This window comes from Ramularia collo-cygni, assembly GCF_900074925.1.
Source record: "Ramularia collo-cygni strain URUG2 genome assembly, contig: RCC_scaffold06, whole genome shotgun sequence".
NCBI classification, from domain to species: Eukaryota; Fungi; Ascomycota; class Dothideomycetes; order Mycosphaerellales; family Mycosphaerellaceae; genus Ramularia; species Ramularia collo-cygni.
In genome coordinates, this window is record NW_019716260.1 from 738,357 (window position 1) to 759,040 (window position 20,684).

The 20,684-nt window shown below is 50.6% G+C and overlaps 10 protein-coding genes; 5 read left to right on the forward strand and 5 right to left on the reverse strand.

Moving 5' to 3' along the window:
* Positions 1-2,070: 2,070 nt before the first annotated feature.
* RCC_04657 (uncharacterized protein) lies at positions 2,071-2,988 on the reverse strand (the record flags this gene model as incomplete). Its single annotated transcript, XM_023769935.1, has 1 exon — positions 2,071-2,988. The coding sequence occupies one exon, from the start codon at positions 2,986-2,988 to the stop codon at positions 2,071-2,073; it is 918 nt and encodes a 305-aa protein (XP_023625703.1).
* A 707-nt stretch (positions 2,989-3,695) lies between these two features.
* Positions 3,696-6,151, forward strand: RCC_04658 (related to mannosyl-oligosaccharide glucosidase; the record flags this gene model as incomplete). XM_023769936.1 has 2 exons in its annotated part: positions 3,696-5,498; positions 5,567-6,151. The coding sequence occupies 2 exons, from the start codon at positions 3,696-3,698 to the stop codon at positions 6,149-6,151; spliced, it is 2,388 nt and encodes a 795-aa protein (XP_023625704.1).
* Positions 6,152-6,375: 224 nt separating this feature from the next.
* Positions 6,376-7,986, reverse strand: RCC_04659 (uncharacterized protein; the record flags this gene model as incomplete). Its single annotated transcript, XM_023769937.1, has 1 exon — positions 6,376-7,986. One exon carries the CDS (start codon positions 7,984-7,986, stop codon positions 6,376-6,378), a length of 1,611 nt encoding a protein of 536 aa, XP_023625705.1.
* Positions 7,987-9,112: 1,126 nt separating this feature from the next.
* Positions 9,113-9,784, forward strand: RCC_04660 (uncharacterized protein; the record flags this gene model as incomplete). Its single annotated transcript, XM_023769938.1, has 1 exon — positions 9,113-9,784. One exon carries the CDS (start codon positions 9,113-9,115, stop codon positions 9,782-9,784), a length of 672 nt encoding a protein of 223 aa, XP_023625706.1.
* A 727-nt stretch (positions 9,785-10,511) lies between these two features.
* RCC_04661 (uncharacterized protein) lies at positions 10,512-11,801 on the reverse strand (the record flags this gene model as incomplete). The annotated part of the gene is made up of 1 exon (XM_023769939.1): positions 10,512-11,801. One exon carries the CDS (start codon positions 11,799-11,801, stop codon positions 10,512-10,514), a length of 1,290 nt encoding a protein of 429 aa, XP_023625707.1.
* Positions 11,802-12,375: 574 nt separating this feature from the next.
* On the forward strand, positions 12,376-13,743 carry RCC_04662 (uncharacterized protein; the record flags this gene model as incomplete). XM_023769940.1 has 2 exons in its annotated part: positions 12,376-13,559; positions 13,626-13,743. The coding sequence occupies 2 exons, from the start codon at positions 12,376-12,378 to the stop codon at positions 13,741-13,743; spliced, it is 1,302 nt and encodes a 433-aa protein (XP_023625708.1).
* A 348-nt stretch (positions 13,744-14,091) lies between these two features.
* Positions 14,092-15,070, forward strand: RCC_04663 (probable BAR domain protein; the record flags this gene model as incomplete). XM_023769941.1 has 2 exons in its annotated part: positions 14,092-14,496; positions 14,576-15,070. 2 exons carry the CDS (start codon positions 14,092-14,094, stop codon positions 15,068-15,070), a joined length of 900 nt encoding a protein of 299 aa, XP_023625709.1.
* Positions 15,071-15,331: 261 nt separating this feature from the next.
* Positions 15,332-15,821, reverse strand: RCC_04664 (related to uncharacterized homolog of gamma-carboxymuconolactone decarboxylase subunit; the record flags this gene model as incomplete). XM_023769942.1 has 2 exons in its annotated part: positions 15,332-15,610; positions 15,672-15,821. The coding sequence occupies 2 exons, from the start codon at positions 15,819-15,821 to the stop codon at positions 15,332-15,334; spliced, it is 429 nt and encodes a 142-aa protein (XP_023625710.1).
* Positions 15,822-16,207: 386 nt separating this feature from the next.
* RCC_04665 (uncharacterized protein) lies at positions 16,208-17,155 on the forward strand (the record flags this gene model as incomplete). Its single annotated transcript, XM_023769943.1, has 1 exon — positions 16,208-17,155. The coding sequence occupies one exon, from the start codon at positions 16,208-16,210 to the stop codon at positions 17,153-17,155; it is 948 nt and encodes a 315-aa protein (XP_023625711.1).
* A 105-nt stretch (positions 17,156-17,260) lies between these two features.
* On the reverse strand, positions 17,261-18,412 carry RCC_04666 (related to purple acid phosphatase; the record flags this gene model as incomplete). XM_023769944.1 has 2 exons in its annotated part: positions 17,261-18,121; positions 18,176-18,412. The coding sequence occupies 2 exons, from the start codon at positions 18,410-18,412 to the stop codon at positions 17,261-17,263; spliced, it is 1,098 nt and encodes a 365-aa protein (XP_023625712.1).
* Between the last annotated feature and the right edge of the window lie 2,272 nt (positions 18,413-20,684).

Sequence of the window (20,684 nt, forward strand, 5' to 3'; positions counted from 1 at the left end):
ACCTTGAAATAGCAAGCGTGTGTTGGAATCCCGTGTGTCGATGGCTTTGACAGCATCTTTCTCAGGCCTGGAAGAGCGGGACACCCCTGTCTAAATTGGGCGGCGCATGGGTACCTGCGTTTTCGCTCTCGTCTTGTGTGGCCTAAGGTAAGCTTTGTTTCTGGATGCCATCAGATTTGCGGGTGCGAGTGCTTATCTGCACAATATATTGCTCTGCTCTGGTCATTCTGCCGTTGCCATCCGGACCAGACTTCGAGATGTGAATCCATGGGAGTCTTGGTTGTTGCACAGGTGTGCTCGTATTCTTCTGGTACGAGCGTTCTTCGGTCTCATGGCGTCCAGTCGCAGTGTAGTCCCCAAAGCAGCCCATCAGTCGAGCGATCGGCTTCTGCATGCAAGATATGAGCTTGGAATAAGTTTGGGGAACACCGACGACGCTCTTGATTAGAAGTCTTCGATGGGTAAGCAGATGGAAGATATATGCAACAATGGGCAGAGGGCAATCAGGCATGTTTGTTAACTTGCAAAAGAGAAGCCATGTGCCGGCCGGCAATGCATTGAATGGCGGCGACGTTGACCATGAGATTCATTTTGCATGTAGGTGAGATCATTACAAAAGCGCCCCCACATTGCCCCGATCTCGCCGGCTTCCAAGGTTCCGCTTATTGTTGCTGCCGTCATGGCGGAACGGGATTAGTAAGTCTGCCTCCCGCCGCCCTCTCCCAAGCCCATACGACTAAATTTGGGGCACAAGGTTGGCTGCGATTGATCTCGGCTAGACCTCGACACTGGAAGACCTTCAATGAGAGAGATCTTGCGTACCGGGCGTAGTCAGCTTGAACAAGCCTTTCGTCTGGAGCACGGTACCAGGTCGCCGCTGTGTTTCTCTGGTCAGGTCGGATCCAAAGTCAAAACGACCTCTGCCATATACTGCAGGTGCATCTCGAGCAAGTCATATTAGACGAGGATCGGTGTCTCTCCCGGTTGTCGACTTGACGTCACGCCTTGCGACCTGAGACGCTGCCATGTGTCGGATATAGTTGACGATTCCTGGGCTAGCGCAAGGAGCGCAGTGAGACGGCTCGGATCAGCAGAGATCACATCAAGTCCATTCGATCCAGCCAGGATCACCAACAGATCAAGGAGAGCGTGCCACGACAACCTTTGCGCAGATGGAGGCTAACACGAGCTCGCCATGTCCGCATCGTTCCCTGCATATATTTTTCCGCCAAGAACTTGATCCAAGAAGACAACACGGTCCTTGAAAGCCGTGGCTCCCTTTCGGTCGTTCTTCTACGACAAACGTACAAAGCATCGCCATCCCCACGCCCAGCATTCGTTATCATACAACGTGACGCACTCGTTTGGAAGACTTCACTCGCCATTCCACGACAAAGAAAAGCAAACGATGCGTCCAAAGGTATGATCGCTGCAAAAGCGAGATACGCACAGCTACCATCGAGCCCATCTATCAGTATGATAACGCAGGGTTTGGATGATGAGATGCATCTCGGCTACCATCATACTGTCTTGTCACAGCGTCGACCTGACGATCGGATCACACATGCACCCACGCCGTCAATCCGACGACTCAAGACGACATGCGCTGCCCTACGTGCACCGAGCCCTGCAGGCTCCGCTGTGACCGCTGCAAGAACGTTTTCTACTGTTCTTCGATCTGCCATGTGGCCGACTCGCAGTTCTCACGACGTGCTGTGCGAGCCGTTCCAGAATCCCCGGATAGACTCTCGCCTGTGCGACGAGTCATCTCCTTTCCAGCCGATGCCTCAAATCTGAGTTCGGAGGAGTCGCCATCACCGTGATCAGCTCCTCCGAACAGGTCGCTTGGAACCGCATCATCGACACCGAATCTGACAAGGTGTCAAGATTGTGCTTCGACATCAATGCCGTGGCCAAGCCTGACAAAGAGAATGCTGCCGTCGTCTGTGCAATGAACAGCAGCGAGGGGCAAGAAGCATATTGTGTTGATAGCCTTGCATACACATGAATATACACAGATGAATGTACATAGCACACTTCTTCCAAGTTTCTCTCACTCGCTTCAAAAAATCACCCAAAAACCTTTTCTAGAACTCCCTCGTACTCTTCATAACTCCCTCCCAATTTCTCAATATCATAATCATTCCAATACCCTCCCCCGACGACAGCATCCCTCTCATAGCCCTCAAACACCACCTCAGCTTCCATAGGAGTCTTGCCCTCGGCGGGTTTCGCATCATTAGTAACCCACAACAACGGCACAGTTTTCATCCCCACTCCTTCCTCCCACTCAGTAGGATCATTCCCGCTTCCACCATCATAGCATTGCAAATACATGCGATCCCACAATCCCGGCGTCTGGGAATTCACAGTCTGGGTGACGTTTTTCCAAAACGTGATGTTGGTGTAGGGTGCTCCGGAGAGTTGATATCCCATATTTCCAAGCATGTGGGAAAAGAGGATGGTGGAGGGGATATCGTAGACGCCTTCATCGTCGTTGTTGATGGCGTCTATACCCCAGGCTTCTTTCAACGCCGCGAAATTTCGATAGAGGGTGGTGTCTGGGGAGATTCCATCGCGGTTGATGGCGTCGCGGATATTTTCAAAGGTCGGGTAGCCAGATACGAGGGTGACTTCTACGCGGGAGATTTGGGAGTTGGGGAGGGATTTGAGGGAGCGGATTTGGGAGGCTAGGAGGGTGGTGTTGGTGTTGGAAATGTAGGTTCCGTTGGAGACGAGAGGGGTGGATATGTCGTCTCCGACACCTGTGCGGCGTGGATAGACGAGGTCGGAGGTGTTTGTGACTTCGACGTTGAAGATTAGGAGGGTGTTGAAACCGGTGGTTGTGATTGCGGTGGTGTTGGAGGAGAGGACGTCTTTGAAGAGGAACAGGGCTTTGATGGGGTCTTCCGAGGATGATGGTGTCGATAATGATGGATATGCGAGGGAGAAGGGGAGAAAGAGATAGGAGAGGAAGAGGAATAGCATCTTGAGAGAGATTGTGCGCGAATGAAGACCGAAGGATTGCAGGTATGAAGCGTGTTGACCTGTCTGTTTATATACGTTGACCTATTCGGCCAGCCCTTCGTACGCCCATACAGGAATTGTTCTCGGCTGTAGATATCTTCCGCATTGTAACATGCCCGGTCAACAAGCAACGGTGACATCGTGTTGATAAGGGCGGGGGAGGTGCCGGGGTGATGATCGTCGGTCGTGTCGACTAGTTGCTTTTCATCTCTCAAGTCCGACGATGCAACATACCCCGCGCGGATAAACTGGATGTTAAGCAGGAGAGGATGATGAAGCTAGAAATGAGGATGAAGGTGTATCGGTGTTGATGATACCTCGCTCTAGCAATGGCCAGGGATGGCATCCTGGGAGCTTGGGATGCTACGTCGCTGTCCACTGTTCTCCGAGAGTCCGATTATCGGGTCTCGTGTAGACATTCGAAGAGATTCCTTTGATTGTGAGATAAGACTTGCTATTGATGAAGACTGTAGTTAGAGGAGGAGGAGGAGGAGGAGGAGGAGGAGGACGGAGGTCCGGAGCTATGTACCTCCTCATTGAGACGGGATGGGAAGCTTGCTGGATGGATTGAAAGGGTCCGGGTAAAAGTTTAGGTAGAATTTCCCAACGTGGCCTGGAGTTCCAATGCCCGTGCCGCTCACATCATCATCACCATCCCATCCCTCAAGATGGTGAAGATTCCGTGGGCCTGGAGCAGCATCTTGCTGGCCTCGGCAACCTTTGCGCAAGATGCGTCCTCCGTCTTCACCCAATCCTCCAACGACTCCCTCCTCTGGGGCCCCTACCGTCCCAATCTCTACTTTGGTCTCCGTCCTCGTCTCCCCCAATCCATCTTGACCTCCCTCCTCTGGTCACGCGTCGAGGATTACACTTCGGTGCAGAATCAATGCCGCTTCACATGTGAGCAGAATGCGGGAATGGATGGATATGGATGGGAACGGTATGATCCGCGAACGGGAGGGGTACAGGTGGTGCATGATCGGGAAAATGGCATTGATTTGGAGACGAGCTTTGTGAAGTTGGAGGWTGGTGCATGGGGTGCGAGGATTCAAGGGAGCGTGAGGGATGATGCGAAGATGTTGCAGGGTGGTGATGGGAAATTGAAAACGGCCGTTTGGTGGACTGTCTCGGCCGAGGGACTGGGGAATGTGGTGGAAGTGGTGGCAGGCAACGATGGCAACGGCGATGTCGTCCTGGAGGGAGAGGGGAGGGATCTGGGCAAGTGGAGGATGACGGTCACGGAAGGAAAGGGCAACTCACATCCCCTGCATACACATCCTTCGGGGGAAGGAAAGCCTTTGGATCGGACAATGATCCATTCCCTGCAGCTTCCCGACGAGATCCTCTTCCAAGCAAAGGGTATCCTCTTTAATTCGTTGAAGGAGACGGTCGATGGCTATCTTGCCGAATACACCCAGGAGAATATGCCCCCGCCTTCCCAAACCTACACCATCCCTCACAAACCTTCAACGGGAAACATGCATCTCCTACAAAAGACCTTCTCTGGACCCTTCCAATTCGATGTTCTGTATTCTCCAACATCCTCCGACAAACATCCCACCTCCGAAGACCTCACCAAAGCTCTCCAGGCAACGACATCGGCCTTTGACAAGAGGTATCTCGAAATCCACGCTCCCCAGAAACCCTTTCAAGATAAAGACGATTACCTCAAGTTCAGCAAAAGCATGTTCTCCAACCTCATCGGTGGCATCGGCTACTTCCACGGCAACCAACTGATCGACCGCTCMTACGCTCCTGAATATGACGAGGAAAATGAAGGTTTCTGGCAAGAAGCGGAAGAGGCTCGGAATCGCAATGCTCAAAAGATGGAAGGTCCCTACGAACTCTTCACTTCCATTCCTTCAAGACCTTTCTTTCCTCGTGGATTCCTCTGGGACGAAGGATTCCATCTCTTGCCAATCCTGGACTGGGATGCAGAGCTGGTCATGCAGATTTTGAGTTCGTGGTTCAATACCATGGACTCAGATGGTTGGATCCCAAGGGAACAGATTCTAGGAGAGGAGGCCGCAGGAAAGGTGCCGGTGGAATTCCAGGTCCAGTATCCGCACTATGCCAACCCACCCACGCTCTTCATGGTGCTGGAGTCCGTCCTCGACAAGCTAGACTCTGGGAAGTTGGACGACGCGGAGAAGGTGGAGAAATGGTTGCAAGGACTCTATCCGCTCTTGAAGAGAAACTTTGAGTGGTACAAACGCACTCAATGGGGCGATATCAAATCCTATGAAAGAGAAGCCAGGAGTACAAAGGAAGGGTATCGATGGAGAGGAAGAACTCCCAGGCACATTCTCACTTCCGGGCTGGATGATTATCCCCGCGCGCAACCTCCCCATCCAGGCGAATTGCATGTGGATTTGTTGAGTTGGATGGGTTTGATGAGTAGGAACTTGAAGCGCATCGCGCAAGTCGTGGGCGAGGCTGAGGATGCGAAGAAGTTTTCCAAAGTTGAGGGGGTGAGGTTTCCCACTCTGCATGATCGATCAAAAGAGCATCACTGACGAACATCCTTCTTCTTTTTTAGGCCATCCTCGCCAATATCGACGACCTTCACTGGTCATCGACAGACTCGGCCTACTGCGACTCCACCATCGATCAATTCGAAGAGAGCGTGCACGTCTGTCACAAAGGCTACATTTCTCTCTTCCCCTTCATGACCGGTCTCCTCCCCGCCTCTCATCCACATCTCCCTGCTGTGCTGGACTTGATCGGAAACGAAGATGAACTTTGGTCCCCGCATGGTATCCGCTCCCTCTCCAAACAAGACGAACTCTAYGGCACCGAGGAGAACTATTGGCGGAGCCCGGTGTGGATGAATATGAATTTCCTCATTTTGCGGGAACTACAGAAGATTGCGAGTGTCGCGGGCAAGGAACAGCAGCGGGCGGGCAAGATGTACGCGGATCTGAGGAGGAATTTGGTGGAGACTGTGTATGCGAGTTGGAAGGACACGGGGTTTGCGTGGGAGCAGTATGATCCTGAGACGGGCAAGGGGCAGAGGACGCAGCATTTTACGGGCTGGACGAGTTTGGTGGTGAAGATCATGGGGATGGAGGAGACGCTGGGTGGGAGTGGAAGTGGGGAGGAAAGGGGACACGATGAGCTGTAAATTATCTTACATGGGTTATGGAGAGGTGGAAATGGAACAATCTATGGCATATGTAGATGATGTATTGTATAGCATAGAAGCGGTGTTTTCCTCGCCACCAAAGCTTTATGATAAGAAGAGCCGGTGTGATCTTGATCGAAGACTTGAATTTCAACAGTACCCATCATCAAAGTCATCATCATCTTCTACTTGCTCGTCTTTCTCGAACATGGATGAAGTAGGCATCACACCACAATGTCCTGCACTCCAACCTCCCCTTCCTCTCCACCCGTCCTACCCCTTCTACGAATCTCAAAACTCAACACCGTGTGATCACAATACGTCATCATCAACCTCCACCTCCTCCGCCCCAATTCCAACTTCTCCGTCCCCTGAATACACCCGACCGCGATTCCCGCAAGCGGCATACAAGGTCTCTCCCCTCGTTCCTCCTGCTCCTTGAACGGTACAATAGCATCGACACGCATCGTATATACTTCCTCGCCTGAAAGTTTCGTGAGGGAGAGGATAGCTGCTCGTCCCATTTGTGAAGCTACGACTACGACTCCAATGGAAGGAATGTATGCGTGGAGATTTAAGCGGGCGAATCTATGGAGCCAGTAGAGGTTGCTGGGGAGTATTTGGTGTAGGAGTTCCGAGCAGGAGATTACCGGGTCGGAGTTGCTGGGTTGAAGGAGGTAGGCGTTTTGTACGGAGGTGTGCAGAATGGGACAATCGAGCGCCCCGCCTGTGAAGGGTAAGGAGGGATTTTGTCGCGAGGGATAATTGCGGAAGAGGAATCTGGTTGATGGTTTGTAGGATAGTATCACATCTTCTTCGTCTTCTTCTTCGGCCGAGTCGGTATCCATCTCATACGGACCTTCTTCAGTTGAATCACCAGCGGTCTCTTCGGAAAACTCCCAATCATGAGTTGTGCTGGGACCGGTATTCCACAATTTCTTGTCGTTATAGTTGACTTTCCCATGCATGGGTCCCAGAGCAGATTGCATATCTTTGGCCGGGATGAAGGAGCGTTTGTCAAGGAAGATGAGTCCCCAGCCTGCATTGTTGGGATCGTGGCGGAGCTGTTGCATATCATCTAGAAACGAGAATTTCTGAACGACTTGCATGCTATGGAGATCAATTGCCCGGGTCTCTCCGACGATATCTGTCGTCATTAACCAGCGACAATCCGGGTCATCTCCAGTATTGCAGAATGCGATGGATGGGATATTCGTCGTACCATTGACAATGCCGTGCGTGGCATCTTGCCGTCTGGTCTCATCGTCATCGCCATCTTCATCCACGAGACCGAATTTGAAAATCGTCACGTTATGCGTATTGGAACTTGCAGCGAGAACTCTCGCCTGGGAATGAACAGCCAGTCCCCAAGCCGAGAGTCCCACGTTACGCTGGAAAAACGGCCTCAGCTCCGCGGGAAACTCCTCCCCAGCAGTTCGTCTCTCCACCGCACGGACGACATGTGCGACGAGATAGACTTCCACGTCCCCGTCATCGCGGGCCACGGCGAGGATTTCCTCCAAACCTAAATCTTGTAGGACAAGATAGTTGATTGCTCGAGGACTTCCGGGATCGAGGGTTCCTTCTAAGCCGGGACGGGAGGGTGGTGTTTCGATGGTTAGAATGGGAGTTGGAGGGAGTGCTTGGGAGGGGAAAATGGGTTTGTAGACGTAGATTGCTTCCGTGTGGGCTATGAAGAAGAGATTGGTTCGTTGGGAGAGGCCGGTGAGGTTACATCTCCAGGTGGCGATTTGGGGGTATTGATGGCCATCCGTCTCCTTGCCGAAGCGGGAGGTGGGAGTCTGTACGCCGAGGACACTGACGGCGGCTTTCATGGTGGTTGCGGGCTATCACCGGTGACTRGCTCGGTGGAACGTGGAAATGCGCAGTGTGCAGGTTTGACAACCTTGAAGCTGCGTTGTAGCACATGAGGGATGGATGTTGCAGGGTGTAGGGTAGCGATGGTGGTGATGGTGACGGTGATCATGATACGGGATGGGGTGGTAGAGGCAGGTGCGATGGGTGATGTCTACCTCCAGTCGGTCTTCCGGTTGTTCCCGCCACCGTGATTCGTGTCAGTTATTTTCTCTTTTCATCATCACCTCCCGTCCTCCAACAGCTTGACCCTTGCATCATCGCCCTCGATCAAGCGAACAATAAGGCTAGCGGCATGCGGCCCTCCCATGACAATCTTCCACGTTACACCAACCTGGCCCGCAGCAAGAAAGAAAGAAATAATCCCCGCAAAAAGATATCCGCYGGATTGCCGCTTGCTATTCCTCTTCCTTTCTGCGCCGCAGCCTCCCGCCGTCCTGTTCACAGCCTGGAAAGGTTGAAACTCCGTCCCGAGAGGTAGGGAGGTCGAGCTCGAGCACTCTTTGGTCATTCCCATCCATCGGTAAGTCAGTCCGTAACATCAAGGCAAGACATCATCGGCAACATAGCCTCATTCTTCGCGGCTGCACGGGCCCTGCATGCTGCACAATGGTCACTCGACTTCCCTGAGCCAATATATCCAATCTCTCTGTCGTGCAACCAATGAATTTCACCACAAATTCCCTCCCCCAACCAATCATTTCCCTGCAACGCGCCTGTGGGACGCTTTAACAGCCACCCGATCTTTCCCTCTTTCGGGCGTTCATCGCTCCAATCCAAGGCACCCCATAAACGGACCAACTAGCTCCTCTACATCCACTCCAATCACCACCTCGTTCTGGACTGGACTCCTGCATGTGTCTGTAGAGTTCGAGCAGCTCCGCTTCTTCACTTCCTGCAAACGACCCGAAAGAGCTTGCTGTAACTAGTTCGCTTTGTGCTACAAGGCCTTGAGCGCATTGTCCCGGCTGAATCTAAGATGGTACTCGGCCGTTGGAGGAGCGGAAGAAGTCATATAAGATACTTGTAAAGGGACCATACCCGATGCTGGTTTKTTCATCCATACAACATCTTCTGCCAACTACCATGAGGGATCCAAATCTACCTGTCTACCAACCGAGTTCCATTCTTGCCCTCCGTCTTCAACTGGCAGAAGTCTCCCTGCAGGCGAATCGCAATACATCATCATCATCATCATCTTCAACAACAGCATCATCCCGACCCAAGAAATCCCCATCACAGACAATGGCAACCCTCCAGAACCTTTCCAAAACATCAACAGTCGTCCTCTTCACTCCAGTTCTAACCCCCTCAACATCATCGTCAACCAAGAAATCCACATCCTCATCGACCTCCTCCTCCTTGTCCCCCTCAATCGACCCATTTGAAACTCTCGGTCGCTCCCTAGCCTCCCACCACCCTCGAATCCGCCACGTGCCCTACATCCCCTCCGTAGGTTTCACTTCCACACACTCTGCATTCCTGCACGAAGCCTCCGCAATCATCATCGTCTTATGCGAAGCCTCTCACAACAAATCCACAAGTCTGGGACAGCAACTATCATTCGCGGAAGCCGCATTATCTGCCACCACATGTAGTGGAGGGGATATACTTCCGCCGATTTTGGTCCAGTGTGGGAGTGGATTTGGAGAGGTGGAAGGGAGGATCATCAGGGAGTTTGAAATTGTTATCAAGTGTGCGTGGTTGGGGGAAGATGTTGCAAAGGGGATTGCGGGGAAAATGTTTGGGAGGAAGTGATGATGAGTGAATTGACCAACCGTCTGTCTGTCACATGTGGAGAGTGGGTGTTTCCTGGATGTGATTCTGTAGGATTCTTCTTTTGGGGGCATTTTTGCATTGCTGATATCTACTTGTATCTAGTACTACACTTTTTCTTTCTGCCTTCATACTATCATCAGAGCGAGGAGGGGAATTGGGAGGAGGACGGAGGACGGAGAGGGAACTTTGTTTGATACTTTCGCGGAGACTGTTTTGTTATACCCAGGAGGGATGGATATGGAGAGAGAGGCACAACATTCGCTTGGTTTGGCCTTTTTTTTTCTTGCTTTTGCTGTCACTTGTACGTAGCATACAATATGAATCACGTTACTTGCCTGGCTCGCAGCTCGCTTGATTGCTTACTTGGTGTGAAGGAAGATTACCTCGCAAGTAAGGCTGAGGGATCTTGTGATAGTCGAGGCTGAGAGATCTTGTGACATTTTCGGAGAATAAGCAGCAATCGTAGCGAGATGGAACGTGTGACCAGTTCAGTTCAGTTCAGATCAGATGAGATCGATATCACACGCCCACATGCATACAAGCATGCATGGTAATGGATTTGCCTTCTTCTCCTCTAAAAAGTCTATCTATATCCAGGAGAAAATCAAAAACCAAGATGAGCCGAGTTTTGGGTATCGTTTCCAAATCACACGCCTGCTATGCAATCATCCAGAAGACCAATCACACTCTTCCCTCCCTCTCCTTCCTATCCCAGCGTAATCAGCGCAGGATTCTCTCCACTCTCCTTGATGAACACATCACCAGGGGAAAGACCCTGATTTCCCGAATCTCTATACCCTCCATTCCCTCCTCCACCACCACCACCACCGGGACCGCCATCAGTCTGCGTCCCTCCACTCCTCATCTTTCCCCTCCTCTTCGCCTCAGCTTCCTGATCTTGAATAACACTGCTAGCCAATTTCAAACTCCCCACAACCATAAAAATTACACTTCCCAAAGCAATAATGACTCGTCTCGTCATGACCCATCKTAATCCTTCGACTTCGCTCTTTGCGTCGGCTTGGAGATCTACCGTGATTTGGTAATTGAGTTTCTGGACTTTGCTCTCCGTATTGCGTTGTTCGTTCCGCACAGCCATCTTCCTATCGTCAAACATTCCTCTCAATTCGTCTTTCATCGCAGCAGATTCCTGCCCTAATTTCTGATTGAGAATCTCCATCTCGTGTTGCAGTTGTGTTCGTTCCGTACGCATCTTTTCTTGCTCGGATTTCCTTCGCGATGTGACTTCAGTTTTGAGTTCGGCGCACGCAGCGCGGAAGAGATATGTTTCGTTCTCGACTTGAGATTTGGAAACGAGAGCTTCCCGGGCGAGGTCGATGTTTTCCGAGAGCATCAACCGCATGGCTTTCATGACTGTTATGGCTTGGTCTTCGGTCCAGCCGGAGTCTTCAAGTTGTTGGACGAGGGAGTAGGAGTCGAAGTGGTGGACGTGGCGGGGTGTGTCCATATGAGGGGGTTTGACTGGTGGGGCATGGTCGTCTACTTTGGGTGTGGGGTTGGGTTTGTCTGTGGATGAGGATGAGGTGGTGGATTGTTGGTCCTTGGATTGTTGCTCGGGGATCGTTTCTAGTAATGATTCCACGGGCTTTTCAGACGATGCTGCATTTAGAGATCCGGAGGATTTTCCCGCCGATTTCACCGTTGCATTCTCGTCGACAGTTGTAGGATTCTTCTCTGCTTGTCCATTTTCCACCTCCCCATCATGCTGCAGCTTCTCCCCAATCTTCGGTAATGCCTTTGCTTGTTCCGTCGGCTTGGGTGTGACCGGAACCACTTTCCCTCCTCCCAAATGATCTGGCGGTTGATTGGCGGTGCCATAGCGCTGTGAGGGTGCATCGGCCTGTCTGCGCTTCGGCGTGGAGTGTAGTGCTCGAATGCGCCCAGCAGCTTTGGCGGAGCGGAGAGCTGGATTTGATATTTCCAGCCCTCCTTTGGCCAGCATCGGCCAGAGAAAGGGAAGTCGTGGACCCGCCATGCTGGGTGGAAATGCCAGATGTGATTTGCGATCAGGCAAACAATCATGAAAGCTGAAGGGGAAAGCGGCGGGCAGGCGCGTGCTCGGACGTTGCCGTTCGGCCCGCAAGGGAGGAGCCAGACTGATGGGATGTCTCTCCTCCGCTCGCTCACAGTTCCTCTCTCCCTTCATCAATCTCGACATGATCTCACAAGCACGAAGCAGTTTCCCTCAAAGCACCTTTGCGTGATATATGTCGTGAAGTGAGGAGMAGCGAGTTGCGATGCCCACGCGAGCCAGCAGAAACTCGCCGGCTACAGCACGCATGGCTTCATGGAATGGCTCTCTCACGGCAACATACGCGTCCTTGATCTTCCACCCCATCCGAAGCACATTCTGTGCGACGACATCTGGTCATACATAACGCGTGGCTGTGAGACCTCGAATACATGTAAAAGCCGCTTTTCCGGATGATGATGAGTTTCGATCGTCACCGATGAGGTAACTACGTAACCATATTGCATGCACTCTTATTATACTTTAGACAGTGCTTTGGAGGTGTTGAGAATCTCAATCTCAATCACCCCACCCGAAGATGCGCTCCTCATCAGCTTTGCTTGTAGGAGCCGTACTTGCTAGCCAAGCAGTGGCGCAGAATGCAACATACCAAAGCCCTACTGACTCCATCTTGAGATTCGACAATGGAACTTACGGGCCGTCTATTGAAGAAGTACACTATTACTACGACCAATGGCCGATTGGGATCGCAGTCGCTTCCGATGGTCGCATCTTTGCGACTTACACTAGAGGATCCTACGACTACACTCTTGGTGTGGCTGTGAACAAGACTGCCGAGAAGCCGTACCCTTCCGCGGACGTGAACCTCCCAGTCTCGCAGCTCAATACCACCTGGAACGGGATCCCTTTCGGTTCGGGCAATGCGACTGGTCTGATCTCCGTGCAAGCCATCTACATTACATCCAAATCTGCCAAACGTCCGGAGACGCTGTGGGCGATTGATACAGGTCGTCCAACTGTACACAATGGACAGGGAGAGCCATCAATGCCGTATGCTCAGCCTGGAGGACCAAAATTGGTCGCCATCTCTCTTGCCAACGATACAATCTATCAGACTTTCACGTTTCCTGCAGACGTCCACTTTCCAGACTCTTACCTCAACGATCTGCGCTTCGACTTCAACCCGAAGTTGTCCGGTACATCCGGTCAAGGTGTAGCGTATCTTGTGGACAGCTCCAATGAAGGTCGTCCTGGTTTCATCATGATTGATCTTGGCACTGGAGAGTCCTGGCGCCGTCTTACACAAGATGTTTCCGTTCTACGCGGCGAGAACGACGTACCTTCATACCAAGGCAAGCCCTTTTACTTTCGGTCCAAAGGATCGCCCATCTCGTGGCAAAAAGAAGGGCTTGATGGACTTCAAATCTCTCCAGACGGAGAGCGAATGTACTACTCCCCGTTGACAACGAATTACCTCTGGACCGTTCCTACCGCCAATCTTCGGGAGAAAGACACGAATCCACTCGCGGAGATTCAAGCCCGTGGAAACGTCTCCAACCATGGTCAACGTGGTGGAAACGCGAACGGATTTGAAGGTGACAGTAATGGGTTGATCTACCAACTCATGCCGGAACACAACGCGATTTACTATTTTGATCCAAGTGATGGGCTGACGAAGCCATTTGTGAGGGATCCAAGGATGATCTGGCCGGACGGAGCGAGCGTGTCTACTGATGGGTACATCTACATCAACATCAATCAGTAAGTCAAGCATGTGACGATAACCGTGGTGTGATGTTGTAATGAAGAGTGCTAACCTGGATGCAGGCTGCCTTACCAGGCGGATTGGAATGATGGCGTGGATAGCAGGACGTATCCTGGGGCTGTGCTGAGGGCGAAGCTACCAAACGGAGGCAGCAAGATTACGAGTTTGTTCGATGTGTGAGGGCTCGAAGTTGCAGTGATCAGTGATCAAACACATTTGTTGCACCACTTAATATAATGTGTCAATTGAATTGACTCTCAAAAACATGCTCCTATACATGTAGACTTCGTAAACGGCTATCCTCCCCTCCAGATAGATACCTCTTAATATCGTTGAGACCCTTGTACATCATCGGCATACTAAGCCCAAAGCGGCGACTGTCACACGCGAACCCATCATCGCACAGGACAGCAGCAGGCAGGCAGGATAAGCTCATGGACAAGTAAGAGCTTGCTTGCTTGCCTCTCCTCTTCCCCAAACATCAACACATTACCTACCGCAACACCCACCCCCACCTACACCYCCACCATGCAACAGTTCAAAGCCTTCACCAACAGCGTTTCCTCGACCGTCACGCCCTTTGCGACGCGCAGTCAGCAATGGATCAAGGAGCAAACGGGCAACGCGACGGAGAAGACGGAGCTTCCGCACGACTACATTGAGCTCGAACACCGCATCGATGCGCYCAAGGTTACGCATCAGAAACTCCTCGCCGCCACTTCGCAATACACGAATGAAGCCTACGATTACCCACCCAACGTCAAGGAATCCTTTCAAGATTTGGGCAAATCCATCACCGACAAGGTCAATTTATTGAGCAAAGCTGGCACCGCTGCTGAGGCTCAGGCAGCCTTGACTGCTCCTCCGACCGCGAAGCCGCAGCCCAAGACGTTCAGTCATGCTATTGCGAGGGCTTGTTTGAGTKGAAGTCAGGTGAGTTGTATACAATAAAATATCCTTATGGGGATATCGATGAACATGGTACTGATGATGATGATTGTCTTGATGATAGACGATCGCGACTGCCACACCACAAGGTTCCACCGAACCCGACCCACTCGCACAAGGACTTGAGAAGCTTGCCATTTCCTCGGAGAAAGTGGGTGAAGCTCGTCTGGATCAAGACGAGAAGATTCAAGGCAAATTCCTCGCGGGGTGGTCCACAACTCTCAACCAAAGCATCAAATCGGCCGATAAAGCTCGCACAGCTGTCCAGAATGCACGTCTGCAATTGGATGCGGTCAAGTCACGCGGTGGGAACTCGGAGGAACATAACAAGGCGTTGGAGCATGCTGAGGATGTGTTTGTGGAAAAGGTGGACGAGGCGACGAGTGTCATGCGCAATGTCCTCGACACCCCGGAGCCGTTGAGGAATTTGGTCGAGTTGGCCAAGGCGCAGGCCGAGTATCATCAGCGTGCGGCGGATATTTTGGAGGAGGTCGCCAAGAGTGTAGGAGAGTTGCAGATGGAGCAGGAGACGGAGTGGAGGAAGGCGAGGGATGCGTAGGTGTGGAATGATCGTCAAACCGTGATTGATGGATGGATGGATGGATGGACGGAATGGAATTGAGCGTACTTCAGGCCCGGAAATGATGCAGCGAGGTTTGTTTTATTGTGCTTGAAATACTGCTGTATGAGCTAAAGGAGCATTCTCATGCCGTTATGAATGTGGTCCTCGAGATGGACTTCTCTGGTGACTTTCTTACGGATTGCGATTGACTATGACTCCACACCATCCTACAATAAGTCCCGAAACTTCATCCTTAACTCATTTTTTTCCATTCTCCGCATACCACTCCTCCAACGCCTTCCCTGCAACTCGGAAGCCTTCAATCCCCGCCGGCATTCCACAATAGCACGCCGCTTGCAAAATCACTTCTCTAATCTCCTCCTCCGTGGCTCCATTGTTCAATGCACCTTTGACATGAGTAGCCAATTCCGACCCGCGGTTCTGGTTACAGAGCATGGCGATGTTGAGGAACGATCGGGTTTTCAAGGGCAGATTTGGACGAGTCCATATCGATCCCCAGCAGGATTCTGAGACGTACTGTTTTGAGGGCGTCAGAAGGAGGGAGATGATGAAGGGAGGGTACCTAGGGAATACGAACTTCTTGCATGGCTTGGGAAAAAGGTGTTGCGTTTGCGAGGGACTTGTCTACGTATGCTTTCCCGGCCACTTGGTTACGCATTTTGATGCCTTCATTGTAGAGGATTTCATGGGCTTTTTTGATTTCTTCGGGGGTGTAGGTCGATGCCATGGTTGCTGATTTGAAGGGATGTTGGTGTGGTCGGAAGTGTTTTGTTTGGGTGAATCTTTTGAGGGCCAAGGCAATGCGATCGAGGCTAACAGGTTGTGCAAACAGAGACGGGAGGAAGAGAAGAGGGATATGGTGGAGATGGAGATGGATATAACAGTGAGAGCTCTATGTATGTACCTCTAACTTTCCCACCCTCGAGGCCGATCTCGGAAGAGGAGCTACCATGACGGATCCGGTGTTTTGTATTACATTTTGCGGGGAACCTTCCTACTTTCCTCGGATAGTGACTACCCTCAAGAGGGTGGAGTTGATATATGCTATGGAATGGTACGTAAGTGAATTATCAATCCATCGAAAAACGAACGCAACAAACAAACCCCCCAAACATGTCCTTCCTCCCACCAGCATCTCCAAATCAAACCCACGTCACCGTCTCTCCCATCCCAGGCGGCTTCATAACCCTCTCCGACCACTTCTTCGTCCATCCCGCAGAAGAAGGAGCAAAAAGAACAGTCCCCTCCTTAACATTCCTCATCCAACATCCCGGCGGCCGCAATAATAATGCAGTCCAATCAATCGGCAACCCAACCGGAAATGCCAAGCCCATCAACATGATGTTCGACCTAGGCCTCCGCAAAGCACAATCCCGCTACCCAACACACATGCAAAAACACATCGACGGCCGAGCACCTTTCAATCTCGAACCCGGCGTAGCAGCACAACTCCTCACAGGCGGTCTTTCCCCCGCAGAAATAGACCTTGTGATGCTCTCTCACGTCCACTATGACCACCACGGCGACCCTGAAGATTTCCCTCGAGCGCGCTTTCTTCTCGGAAACGGAGCCTTGAAAGTTTTGAAGGAAGGGCTGGGAGGGATAGCGAGTCATCAACACTTCGAACCCGATACGCTGCCTGATGATCGAACGGAGGAATTGCCCGATCCTACTACTACTGGAGATTGGAAACCTTTGGGACCGTTCCCTGCGACTTTGGATTTATTCCGAGATCAAAGTGTCTATGTGATCGATACCCCAGGCCATCTGCCCGGACATCTCAATCTGCTGTGTAGAACCGAGAACAAGTGGATACTACTCTGTGGAGATGCGTTTCATGATCGAAGACTACTTACTGGGGAAAAGGAAATTGGGACTTGGGAGGCTCCTGGTGGAAATGGGAGACTTTGTATTCATTTGGATAGAGAAGCCGCAGAGAAGAGTATTCTCCGACTGCGAGAATTCGATGAGAGAACGGGAGATGCCTGTGAATTGATTGCTGCGCACGAGGAGGTTTGGTGGGAGGAGCATAGACATCTTGCTTTTCCTGGTCGATTGTAGTCTGAAGATAGGTATCGATCAGTAGATTAGGTTAAGCTAGGTAGTTTAAGCTAGGTAGGTCAGGGTAGGGTAGGTTAGGTTAGGTAAGGCTATGCTAAGGTAGTTTCACTCCTGGAGTACGAAATCCACAGAGTGATTTTTGTACAACTCGCTCGAATCCAGTACTTCCCCAGTTGAGCTTCTGATGAAGTCTACTCCCAGACGATTCCGATCCAGAAATTTGACATTCCCATACGAATAACCATCCGCGTACGCGAAAACCATTCCAGTGGCGTTCTCGCCCGGAGGAAGAGCAGCCAACGGTTCGATGTTTCCCGCCCCTCCCATGATCAAATACATCGGCGCCTTGGGGTCATTCAATCCCCTCGGATCCGTAGCATTCCGATACATAGGATCGAATCTCTGCGCGTTGTGAACGTGCCCGAAAATTGCAACGTCAACTCCATACTTGTACATCAACTCCTCAAACGCTTCTTGGCAAGGCCTGCATCTATCTCCTACACTACTGTACCAAGGTCGATGGCCTCCAAGAATAACCCAAGGGGTTACGCTACGATCTACACTCGCGAGATCGGCTTCGAGGAATGCGAGTTGTTGGTTTGGGGCGCTGAAGTTTCCCGCGTTGTAGAATGATTTTGGTCCATCTGTGGCGCCTGGGTAATCGGTTTCGGTGTTGATCATGACGATATGTGCCATGCCGTATTCGAAGGAGTACCAAAAAGGAGGTACAGCGAGGGATGCGGCTTTCAGGGCTTGAGATTGTGCGGCGGTGGATTGGGAAGTGGAGAGGAAGGCTGTGGGCACTGTCCTGCCGAAACGGTTCATGAAGTCTGTGAAGTTGCTTTGCCCTTCCGGGCATGAATAATTCTTGGCTGGAACTTTATCTTGGCAGTTTGCTTCATGGTTTCCGGGGGAGACCATGTAGGGTTTCCTGCGGGAGATGGGGGATAGTTGGTTGTAGAAGGTCTGTTGGGAGCAAAGAGTCAGTCAAGGAGTGAGAGGGAATGGAAGGTCACAAACTTCTAATATTGCTTCGAAGGCATTCTTTCCATCATGGGCATTGGAGGGTCGATCGCCCCATTGATCTGCGTAAGCGAGATCTCCAGGGTGGAGGACGAACTCGTATTGATCGGCCGTTCGAGCGAGAGCACCGATTGTGGTGTGGTTGAGCTCGGGTTGGATGTCATGGATTGTGTCTCTTTTGGTCGTGTTGTAGCCGTTCTCGCCGTATACCCCGAGGTCGATTACTACGCTCATGTTGAAGGGTGTCTGTTGTCCTACGGAGCGAGGAGAGAGGAACTTCTCTGCTGTGGAATTGGTGGAGTTGATCTTGTACTAGTAGACCGTGCTTGGTTCCAGACCGGTCAAGACCACAGTGTTGAACCATGTTCTGGATGATGGGTATGTGATTGATGAACTGGTCGAGCAGGCATCTTTCAATAGTTGGGTCTCTGATAGACCGTAAGAAACACATGGGTGATCAAGCTTCTCGAACGTGTTCCATCCAACGGACATGGAATTCGGGCCATCGATCGCGAGGCGTTGTTGGGATGGGGTGGTCTTGTCTGCGGGGATTGGTGGAAACTTGACTGCAGCGAGCACCGTTGTAGCCGCCAGCACAGTCAAGGCTTTTGCCAGAGCTGAAAGTGTCGACATGTTGTTCAATCTTGCTTTGCGGGAAGAATAAGCTTCGGAGATTGTCCACGCGTGTAACGTAGCAAAGATGAAGGTGAGTGTGGGCTGTGGATGTTGCAGTGATAACTCTGGTTTGGTGGATGTAATGGACAGAACCAGCAGGGAAGTAAGAACCACCTTTTGCACACCGCTGCTGTCCACAGCGCCTTCCCAACCTGCTTCATTCTGGAAGGTGCATCCACGAATGGTGGCGAACGGGATGGCAGTCGATGCCCGCTCTCATTCACTCGGGATGCCAATCATGACAACCCGAGGCTCCATCATCTTGCGGTGGTCTGTACCTTGCCAACCGATCGACCGATCTAGTACATAAACGTCATCGTGAATAATTTGTGCGCACCGACATATTTCGGTGTGCTACATACTAAAACAAATCGAGGTAAACAAAACAAATGGATGCTAAGCATACCGCAATTTCGAGACGAAATCGAACCTGTCTTTTTTACCTATTTATATATCCTTCGAAATAAATAGAGCGGTATTTCGAAAGGACTACTTCCTTCTTATAGAGGACATTACGCTTACGCTAGATAAGTTTAAACTAGCGAAGAAGCTACTTAGTAATATATAGAACTATATTAAAACCGTCTAACCTAGTAATCGATCGCCTACGCTAAAGGTATACTACTAATATATTAAGAAGAAGCGTTCTACTACTATATACTCGGTAGATAAAGGTAGTACTTCCGTACGGAATAGGAAGGTATTCTTAAAGCCGTTAGAGCTATACTAGGTCTCGTTCTACGTATATATAATACTTAATAAAGATAGCGAACCGGTATTAATTACGCTTAAGTATAGACCTTTTAAGGGCGCTTATAGCTATATACTCGAAGAGTACGACGTACGACGGCTAAACGGCTTTCTAAAAGAGGCGATAAAGGAACGGATAGATAATAGCCCTCGTGCTTCTCGAATAGTAGACGTAATAAAGAAAACGGTAATATTAGTAGTAGGTAGGTTACCTTTTAGTAGGCCTATAATATTAGCCGTTAGTCGCCTTATTATAACCGTAATATACGGTACGTACGAAAGAACGTAGATACGGCGGACTAATAACTCCTTAAGGCGAACGACCGTATAATAGACCTAGAGTAGTACTACTAGCTATTTGCCGTTCCTACTCCGAAGGATAGAGTAAAGCGTAGTATCGTTATTATAATAGCTAAAGGAGTTACTCTATAGAAGGAGTTTAGTATCTTTACTATTATAGATACGACGTACTACGCCCTCGGCCTACCGTAGTATCTTATTAACCTAGTAGTACGTAACGGTAATAGCTCGTTTCGGCCGGTTACTTATATAGTAGTTAAGAGCTAGTATAGTGTAGTTATTATATAAGGGCTCTATACGTTAAGGCTATTATAAGGGCCGTGTAAGAGCCCTTATAATAACAGGATTAATAGAAGTAGCCGGATTAACCAACCTTAGAGAAGGGAGTGTAATGTGACCTTACTACTTAGCGTAGGCTTAGCGTATGCATAACTCCTACGCATAGCGCACATTTAACCTGTAAGAATTAGTCTTATCTCTAATCGAGTAATTACGGGTGTCTAATACATTGCTATATCTTTACCCTTACAGCTATAGGCTAGTAATAACGATAAGGCATCGCTTCTATAGTAGACTATTCCTAATAACTCCGCTAGCGAACAAAACGCTATTCGTATAGCCTTCGGCGATAGCGTAAAGCTACTACTCTACTAGCGATATATTAGCGAGATAATACGGAAGAAGTTCCCTCTAAAGGGTAGATATAAGGCTACGAATAAGGCGCTCTTTAATATAATGCACTACTATAAAACGGATAAGAATATTAAGGCTTAGTTAAAGC